The 10,570-nt window shown below is 40.5% G+C and overlaps 1 protein-coding gene across 5 annotated transcripts in view; it reads right to left on the bottom strand.

Moving 5' to 3' along the window:
- The window catches only part of STARD9 (StAR related lipid transfer domain containing 9), a 124,123-nt gene that overhangs the window by 5,336 nt on the left and 108,217 nt on the right, over positions 1 to 10,570 (bottom strand). For 4 of the 5 annotated variants that reach the window (XM_047861053.1, XM_047861052.1, XM_047861051.1 and 1 more), the window contains 3 exons: positions 10,268 to 10,465; positions 9,663 to 9,846; positions 9,176 to 9,316 (listed from right to left, as the gene is read on the bottom strand). In XM_047861053.1, the coding sequence (XP_047717009.1) occupies positions 9,176 to 9,316; positions 9,663 to 9,846; positions 10,268 to 10,465 (523 nt within the window). The remainder of the gene's footprint in view (positions 1 to 9,175; positions 9,317 to 9,662; positions 9,847 to 10,267; positions 10,466 to 10,570) is intronic. The other variant, XR_007152704.1, reaches the window with a different exon arrangement.

Below are 10,570 nucleotides of genomic sequence, written 5' to 3' on the forward strand. Positions count from 1 at the left end.
AGCTACCATGTGAAAAAAATGGATCAGAGACCCATTTCATACATCATGCCAATATAAACTCTTCATGCTTTGTGGCTCAAAAATACATGGAATAAAGAATTTATTATTACTATAAGAAAAGAATAAGTTAAAAAAATTATAGTGGGGATATGACTTCCTAAACAGGGCATAAAATTCAGAAGCCATGAAGGAAAACATTGGTAAACACCAGGCAACACAAAATTAACATTTTCCAGGAGCGCCTGGGTGACTCAGTCAGTTGAGCATCCAACTCCTGATTTCAGCTCAGGTCGTGGTCTTGCAGTTGGTGAGTTTGAGCCCCACATCAGGCTCTGCTCTGACAGTACGGAGCCTGCTTGGGATTCTCTCTCCCCTCTCTATGCCCTTCCCTTGCTCATGCTCTCTCTCTCTCTCTCAAAATAAATTTAAAAAACTTTGAAAAGTAACATTTCCAGGTAGTAATAAAAAAACAAACAAAATAAAAACACACAACTAGGAAAAAACACTGGTATCTCAAATGAAACAGAAGGATAATTTTCTTAATATAAAAGGGGCCTCTAAAACCAAAAAGACTAACAACCCACTAGAGAAGTGGATACAGTGCACTGTCATGGAGCAAAAGGACACAGAACTTTTAAGAATCTGAAAACACACTCGATCTTAGACACATGAGGAGAACTGCAAATGCGTATTTTATGCCCATCACACTGCCAAAGACTGAAGGAAAAACCCTTGGCAACGCTCTGTTAAGCAGAGTGGTCAAGTATTATTTAAGAGTGTAAACTGGTATACTTTGGAAACATCTACCACATATTTTAAATTTAAAAATGTACATATCCTTTGACCTACCAATCTCATTCGTAGGAATGCAACCAAGAGATGTTCTGTCATTTAAGTATAAAAGCAATAAACAATTTCAAATACAAACTCAGGGACCAAAGAGAAAGGGCCCATGAGTCTTTCTGGAAGAAATTATGAGGGGACAAATCACTAGGGAGGAATAAAAATGCCTGGAAAATTACTAGAAGTGAGCACAGTCCATTTAATCTAGCCTAAGAACAACTCTATGAATGCAAACATTATATACAATGTAGAAATACTCTGACAAAAAGTAAAGGAAAAAAAAGGGTAGAATACATTGATTTCCTGATGTTTTATAAAGGTAACAACACTGCTAAATCAAGTAATAAAGACTATTTGAAGATATAAAAGTGATCATGGAAAGAATTTTTTAAAGGCTTCCAGATTATCAGACAAAAAAGACGCATATTTACCCTCACAGCAGAGAACAAACAGACCACATAATGATAAAACAACAAAAAATTTTTAGATGTCCATGGGAAGGTATGCCTAGGTGGCTCAGTCAGTTGAGCATATGACTCCTTGATTTCAAATCAGGTCACGATCTCATGGTTATGAGATTGAGCCCCATGTCAGGCTCTGTCTAAGTGTGGGGCCTGTTTGGGATTCTCTCTCTCCCTCTTGCTCTGCCCTTCCCCTGCTTACTCATGTGTGTTCTCTCTCTCTCTCTCAAAAAAATAAATTAAATAAATTAAATAAATAAGTTGATGTCCATGGGAATACTGATAATGAAAAAACCTTAATAAACTTAAAAAAGTAGAAATCATATTTCTCTGGATTCTTTCATAATCAACACATAGCAAATTAAAAATTAATAATAAAATCAGAAACACAGGAGGCTTTCTACCAAAAAGTTCTTAAGAACTCATAAGAACTGGATTAAGGAAGAAATACAAACTGAAAATGCAAAATTACTATAAAAAATAGATAAAATATGTAAGTTATGGGATATAACTAAAGTACCATTCAGGTGGAAAATTTTAACTTTAAATATTTACATCAGTGAAAAAATAAAAAATAAATGAGTTGGTGTAATACCTATACACCAACAAATTAGATAGATGAACAAATTCCTAGAAAGACACAAACTACCAAAACTGACTCAAGAAGAAATAGATTCTGAAAATAATATGACACTATATGTTAGCTAACTAGAGTTTAAATAAAAATTTGAGGGGCACCTGTGTGGCTCAGTCGGTTGAGTGTCCGACTTCGGCTCAGGTCATGATCTCATGGCTCATGAGTTCGAACCCCACGTTGGGCTTTGTGCTGACAGCTCAGAGCCTGGAGCCTGCTTCAGATTCTGTGTCTCCATCTCTCTATGTCCCTTCCCCACTCGTTCTCTCTCTCTCAAAAATAAACACTAGAAAAAAATTTTTAATAAAAAATTTGAAAAAAGGAAAAAAAAGAATAGAATATCTGAACAGACATTTAACAAGATATTGAATTAGTAATCAAAACAATTCCCACAAAGAAAATTTCAAGACCAGATAGTTTCATTAGCTTCAAATCTACCAAACATTTAGAGAATTAACACCCAATACTTCACAAATTCTTTCCAAAAACAGAAGAGGAGAGAATAGTTCATAAATCATTCTAGAAGTCCCTGACATAAAACCAAAGAAACCACACGTAAACTACAGATCAATTTCCCTTATGCATATCAACACACAAACCCCCAACAAAATATTAGGAAGGTGAATCTAGCAACACAGAAAGAGTTATATACATCATGACCAAGTATACACCATTCCTGGGATTTATCCTAGGAACACAAGATTAGTTCAATATACAAAAATCAATCACGTAATACACCATATTAATAAAAGAAAAAATCCACACAATCATCTCAATAGTTACAAAAAAAATATTTGACTAAATTTAATACCCTTTTATGATAAAAACTCACTCAACAAACTAGGACTGGAAAGAAATTTCCTCAACTTGATAACAACTGTCCACAAGTTAACATCATCCTTAATGGTAAAAGGCTGAGTGGTTTAGTACTAAGATCAGTAACAAGAATGTGTGCTCTCATAGCACTTCTATTAACATTGAACTGGAGATTCTACCCAGGGCAATTAAACAAGAAAACAACAGGGGCAGATGATATGATCTTGTATACAGAATGTCCTAAGGAAGCTACTAAAAAACTATCAGAGCTAATAAAAAAATCAACTCAGCAAGGGTACAAGAAACAAGATCAATACACAAAAATAAACAGAGTAGCAATTAACAAACTGAAAATGAAATTAACAATTCCATTTATAATAGCGTCAGAGGAATAAGATAATAAATTGAATAAAACAAATTCAAAATTTATACTCTGAAAACTACAAAACAGTGTTGAAAACAAAGAAGACCTGAATAAATGGAAAGATACTCCATATTCATGGATCAAAAGACATTACTATTAAGATGTTTAATACACCCCAAAATGACACAAACATTCAATGAAATCCAAATCCAAATCCCACCTGACTTCTTTGCAGAAATTGATAAGCTCATCCCTAAATTCACATGGAAATTCAAGGAACTCAGAATAGCCAAAACAATCTTGCAAAAGAATAAAGTTGGACACTTCCTGATTTCAAAACTTACTACGAAGCTACAGTAATCAAAATAGTGGTACTGACATAAGGACGGACATATAATTCAATGGCATAAATTCAGAGTCCAGAAATAAATCCATACATCTATGGTCAATTCATCTTTGACAAGGGCACCAAGACAATTCAATGGGGGGGAAATAATAGTTACTAACAAATGGTGGTGGGACAAGTGGATATTCACATGCAAAAGAACAAAATTCAACTCCTAATTTTGTCTCACTAAATACAAACATTAACTCAAAATGGATCAAAGACCTACACCTAGGAACTAAAAGCATACAACTATTTTTTTTTATTTTTTATTAAAAAAAATTTTTTTTAACGTTTCTTTATTTTTGAGACAGAGCATGAACGGGGGAGGGTCAGAGAGAGGGAGACACAGAATCTGAAACAGGCTCCAGGCTCTGAGCTGTCAGCACAGAGTCCAACACAGGGCTCGAACCCACGGACCGCGAAACCATGACCTGAGCCAAAGTCGGCCACTTAACCAATTGAGCCACCCAGGCGCCCCAGCATACAACTATTAAAAGAAAATACAGGCACACCTTGGAGATACTGTGGGTTTGGTTCCAGATCACTGGAATAAAGTGAGTCAGATTATTGTTTTGTTTCCCAATGCATATAAAAGTTATGTTTACACTATATTATAATCTACTGAGTGTGCTATCATTACATCTAAAAAAAACCCAATACATAGGGCACCTGGGTGGCTCAGTCAGCTGAGCCTCTGACTCTTGATTTTGGCTTGGGTACACAATCCCAGAATTGTGGGATGGATCAGGCTCCATGCTGACAGTGGAGCCTGCCTAAGATTCTCCCTTTCTCGGGGTGCCTGGGTGGCTCAGTCAGTTAAGCATCCAACTTGAGCTCAGGTCATAATCTCACGGTCTGTGAGTTCAAGCCCTATATCGGGCTTTGTGCTGACAGCGCGCAGCCTGGAGCCTGCTTAAGATTCTGTCTCCCTCTCTCTCTGCCCCTCCCCTGCTCACACTCTCTTTCTCTCTCAAAAATAAACATTTTTTAAAAATGTTAAAAAAAAAGATTCTTTCTCTCCATCTGCCCCTCTCCCCTGCCTGTGCTCTCTAAAATTAATAATAATAATAGTAATAGTAATAAAAAACAATGCATATAACTTAATTAAAAGTACTTTATTGCTGGAGTGCCTGAGTGGCTCAGTTAAGCATCCAACTCTTGATATCGGCTCAGGTCATGATCTCATGGTCGTGAGATTGAGCCCCTTGTTGGGCTCTGCACTGACAGCCCAGACCTGGTTGGGATTCTCTCTCTCCCCCTCTCTCTCTGCTCCGCCCCTGCTCATGCTCTCTCAAAATAAATAAACTTAAAAAAAATACTTTATTGATAAAAAATGCTAACCATTATTTGAGATTTATATTGTAACCATTATTTGAGTCATAATCATTGATCACAGGTCATAACAAATATAATAATAATTAAAAAGTTGGAAATATTTCAAGAATTACCAAAATGGGACACAGAGACATAAAGTGAGCAAATGCTGTTGGAACACATGGCGGACAGACTTGCCTTACACAGCACAAACCTTCAATTTGTAAAAAAATGCATTACCTGCAAAGCATAATAAAGCAAAGCACAATAATAGGAGGTATGTTTGCCTATATAGGCATAATCTTTGTGACCGGGGATTAGGCAAAAATTTCTTAGATATGAAACCAAGAGTGCAAGCAATAAAAGGAAAAAATAGATAAAACAAACAGCATCAAAACATTTGTGCTTCAAAGGACATCACCAAAAAAGTATAAAGACAATACATAGAATGGGACACAATTGTTACAAACCAGATATATAACTGATAAAGAACTTGTACTACAATATATAAAAAAATTATTAAACTTAATAAAAAGATAATAATCCAATTATAAAATGGCCAAAGGTCTGAAAAGACATCTATCTGAAGAAAATATAAATAGCTAGAGTAAACACATGAAAAGATGCTCAAAACCATTAGGATAATGCAAATCAAAACCACAGTGAGGTACCATGTCACATCCACTAGGACAACTATAATAAACAAAGATGATGGTCAACATGGGGAGAAATTCAGTGCTCACACACTGCTGGTGGGGCTTTAGAGTAGCGTAGCCTCTGTGAAAAATAGTTTGCCGATTGTTCAAATGGTGAAACACAGTTTCACCCATCTATGGACCCATCAACCCAACTCCTAGGTATATACTCAAAAGACAGGAAAATGTATGCCCATACAAAAACTTTTTTTCTTAAGTCAATAAATTTTTATGCAAAGAATTTTACATGTGATTCCTTCTACTGCCAATCACTGTCATTCTTCCAAAGTCAGAATCATAATCTTCAAAACAGCCCCTCTTTAAAGAACTTTTGGGGGCACATATGTGGCTCAGTCGGTTAAGCATCCAACTCTTGACATCATCTCAGATAATGATCTCATGATAGTGAGATTGAGCCCTGTGTCGGGCTCTGTGCTGACAGCATGGAGCCAGCATGGGATTCTCTCTCTCCCCTTTTCTCTCTGCCCCTCCCCTGCTTATGCTCTCTCTCTCTCAAAATAAATAAATAAACTTAAAAAAAAAAAAGTTGACATCCTAAACTGGTGAAGCACAGGCAAGCTGTCTAGAGGAACAATCAAATGTTAAAGAGATAGCTCAACAGCCATCTGGAAAGAATAAAGTTGGATCCATACCTCATATATTCAAAATGAATCAAAGATTTAAATAGGAGGGGCGGGGAGCCTGGATGCCTCGGTCAGTTGAGCGTCTGACTCTCAATTTCGGCTCAGGTCATGATCCCAGGGTCATGGGATCAATTCCCCTCCTCGGGCTCTGTGCTGAGCTGAGCGTGAAGCCTGCTTAAGATTCTCTTGCTCTTCCTCTCTCTCCCCTGCTTGCTTGGTCTCTCTAAAATAAAAATTAAATTAAAAGAAGACTTAGGGGCACCTGGGTGGCTTAATCAATGACTATATGACTTCAATTCAAGTCATGATCTCATGGTTCGTGGGTTCGAGCCTTCCGTTGGACTATGTGCTGACAGCTCAGGGCCTGGAGCCTGCTTCAGATTCTGTGTTTCCCTCTCTCTTTGCCTCTCCCCCATTCATACTCTGTCTCTCTCAAAAATGAAATAAAAATATTTAAAATTTAAAAAAATTTTAAAAATGAAAAAAGATTTAAATATGAAAAATAAAACTATACAATTTCCAGAAGAAACCACAGAAGTTCTTTATACAACTTTGGAATGAAGAACATGTTTCTAATTATGATCAGAACATAGACACTTAAGAGGAGAACTGATAAATTTTCTGAATAGCTCCAAACACAATAAGCAAAGTCAAAAGAGAACAAAGAACTGGGATAAATATCATTAATTCCTATTAGGCAAAGAGCTAGCTTGCTAAAGAACTCCAGAAACTAGTAACAATAACATAGAGAAATGAGCAAAGGATACGAACAGATGGCCCAGCAAAAACTTAAACATTTGATAACCTGTTGGAGAAACTGTGTATATCTGTGAGGTAACATCTGTCAATATTAAGATCTCAAATGCACATACTCTTCTGGGTATCTACCTCATGGATATATTTGTAGGTTTAGGAGATGATGCATACACACAGTTATTTACTGTAGCACTGTTTACAACATCAAAAGACTGAAATCAACCCAGCTGGAGGACTGGTTACATAAATTACACTGGATCTTTATAATGGAATGCTCCGTAGCAGTGAGAAAAAAAAAAGAGACAAAGCAAGTTCTCTATACAGTCATGTAGAAAGCGCTCCAAGATACCCTGAAGTGGCATGATATGCTTTATTCCATGAGCATTAAGATACTCTAGGAGGGCTCCCCCGACACAATAGTGCTATTTCTTTGGGGGCGGCAAGGGAGAAGGACCAGGTTGTCTGCTGCTAGGGGCGGGTACTTCCCTAGTTACCTTTAGAGATAGGTATATATAATTTTTTGTCTTTTCTACCATAGGAAAAGATTACCTGTGCAAAACATCACATTTAAAACCATACAATAAAAGAGAAAAAAGAAACACTAAGTATTCAGCTGTTAAAAAGAATAAGTCAGCAGCAGATTTGGTGGTGCGCAATGGTGTCCAAAAGACATTCTTAAGGAAGAAAAGTGACAAAGCAGGTCACTTTTGCTGCCATTCATGTGCTTTAGAAAGATACACACATTATAAAAAAAAAAAAAAAGAGAGAGAGAGAGGGAGAGATTTAAAAAAAAGAAAAAACATGGGGGCGCCTGGCTGGCTCAGTCAGAAGAGTATGCGACACTTGATCCTGGGGTTGTACAGATTACCTAAAAATAAAATCTAAAAAAGGGGAAAAAGAAAAAAATATGCATGTAACAAAATAAATAAAAATTTAAAAATTAAAATATAGAAAAAATACATTAAAAAAAAAGAAAAAATTTTTAATATGCACATTCTTATAGAAAGATATACAACATATTCAGAATACCTCCAGAAATCCACACCATACTGGGATAGAAGATTGGTTCTGAGCAGGGCAACAGGAGACTGAAAGACGAACTTGGCATTGTATATCCTTTGCTACTGTCTGAATACTAGTGAAGTTTTACTATAAAGCGAATTTCAAATTTTATACCCCTGGCCAGATCTTACCTGTGATAAACCTGTGTTTCCAACTGCTCCCTTTGCATTTCTCACAGAGACTTCAAAGCCAGTAAGTCCCAAACTACACTCATGACCTTCCCCACAAAACCTGTCCTCCCCCAGTGCCTCACAGTCACCATCACTGCCCCTTCAGCTGCTCTGGCCAAAACAAAAGTGTGTGTTGTTTCTGACTCCACCCTCGCCCTTCCTCTGCGTCCAGTGAATGTGCTCTGTCCAGGGCACCCCCCTGGGCCCCTGTGCTCGTTGTCACTAGCAGGGCCCCCACCCGGCAATGGGCAGCTCTCAGCAGGCTTTGCTGTGGTCATTGCCGGTCCACCCACAGCTGCCCAGTCCCCTCTCCTATAACCTCATCATCCTGCTCCCCTGGTTTCAAGGCTTTAGAGCAGCTTCTGGGAAGTAACATCAATCCGAAAGGGGCCTGAATTTGCAGCAGAGTCTATGTGATCTGGCCTTTTCTAGTCCTTCCTCAAGTCACTCTCCTTTCTTACCATATTCCAGCCATGCTAGCTTTCTTTTAGTTCCTCAAACTCTTCCTCCCTGAGGCCTCACTTACCAAGACCTCTGTCTGGAAGGCTATGTTCCCCACCCAACCCCCCATCTCTCCTGACACCTGACATACTACACTAAGCTTCTGCTCTGTTAACTGCCTCTCACGCTTCTGGTGTCACTTTAAACACACTCTCTTCAGAGCATCTTTGCTGACCTTCCAGATCAGATCCCATTTTATATTGGCTTAGAACCCCTTCTTCATGTAACTTACTGCAACAGTGCTTAAATAATCTTACAATAATCTGTGCATATCCCTCTAACGGTTTAAGAAAAACTTTTTTGCTCACTGCTCTATCCCCAGTGCCTAAAATAGTACCTACAAAATAAACACATGTTGAATGAACACACAGGGAGAAGGAGGCAAAACTAAGGGAGAGACAAAGCCTATCCATCATCCACGAGAAGGGTTCAAGTCAGTGACAGCCTCTGGGAGGCACAACTTCCTGCTCCAACTCCTGTCTCAGTGGCTCTGGCCTGTGGCTCATTGTTAGTATCTGCCCACTCACCACACTGTCTGGGGACTGGAGCTGGTCCGACAATAAGGCGTTGCTGCTGTTGTAGCCAGAGGTAAGACCAGAGGAGAGGCTTCCATTGGAGCTGGCAGACAGGGAGCTGGAGGCAGCCAGTGTGTGCAGCTTTTCTTCTTCCTTACAAGGACGGATGGCTGGCAACCAGCTGCTGGTACACCTTCTCTATCCCCTCCTCCCCTGAAACCACCCCTCCTCACCTCCCCAGTGCCTCCCCACATACCTACCCCAACTCTAAACCAAAGCAGCCTCCTCCCAGATTTTGGCCTGGGGACAGGAGCCAGTCAGAGGAGGGTGACAAGTAAAAAGAGCGAGCACAGCTTTGAGCTGGCACTAGGAGTCCAACACCTTCCTCCAAAGGCTTTATCCCAGGACTCCAAGGCAGCCCGGGCGAAGGCTGACCCGGTCTGGCGTCTTTCCCAGGCTCCCGGCCCACCCAGAATCACTAGCTTGCCCCATGCCCCACCCTCAGTAGCTGGGAGATGATCTGCTGGCGAATTCTCAGCTTCTCCTGCTCGGTCCGCTCCTGCAGCCGGGTCCGGGCCCGGGCAATCTCCACCTTGGCTTCCTCGCGGGCGCGCTGGTATTCTTGCAGCATCAGCGCTATGTCTGAGGCAGGGTGAGCAGACCGTGATGCCAACCCTGGGCTCCTAAGGAAGACCACAGGGTGGAGAGATGCCTTCTAACATGGTGGGTGCATGGGTGACGGCCCTGGCTTGCTTACCCCAGACCTATTCAACACCATCCTCTTGAAAGACCCATCCTCTCTTTGCCCAGTTTGGTTTTACCACCCATTTTGAGGTTCAGGCCTGCTGTCTTACACAGAAGGTCACAGCTGCTCTGTCCACCCTCTCCCATGAGCTCTGCCCCCACCCTGTTCCCTCCCACATCCTCCTTTTTCCCTTTGACCCATTCTCCCCGAGCTGCCTCCACCTGCCCACAGGAACGTAGGACCCACTCTTGGAATCACTCCTGTCCAAAGGAAGCTGCAGCCCCCACTTTCCAGGCCCTGCCCCCCACAGCCCTCCCACTCCATACACAATCTGCTCTCTGCAGGGTCCTGGTCCATACCTTGTAGTTTCCACAACATCCTTCCTCAGCTGCTGCAGGTATTCTCGGCGCCTGCTGGGTAGGCCGAGGTCCCAGGTGGGGAGATCCCTGTTGGGCAGGAGGCTCAGTTGTTTCTGGGGGCTGAGGTTCCGTGTCTGGTGTAAGTTCTGAAGTCGTTCAGCTCGCTCTCTCCGGAGGGCCTCAATGGTTTGTTTTTGCCTGAGACAAAATGTGATTGATTCACTGAAGCTGGCCCTGAATGCCCTTCTCCATCTTAAGATCTATCTCTGAGCCCCGGAAGATCCCAGAGCTGAGCAGAGGAGA

The sequence above is a fragment of the Prionailurus viverrinus genome, chromosome B3 (assembly GCF_022837055.1).
Source record: "Prionailurus viverrinus isolate Anna chromosome B3, UM_Priviv_1.0, whole genome shotgun sequence".
Lineage (NCBI taxonomy): Eukaryota > Metazoa > Chordata > Mammalia > Carnivora > Felidae > Prionailurus > Prionailurus viverrinus.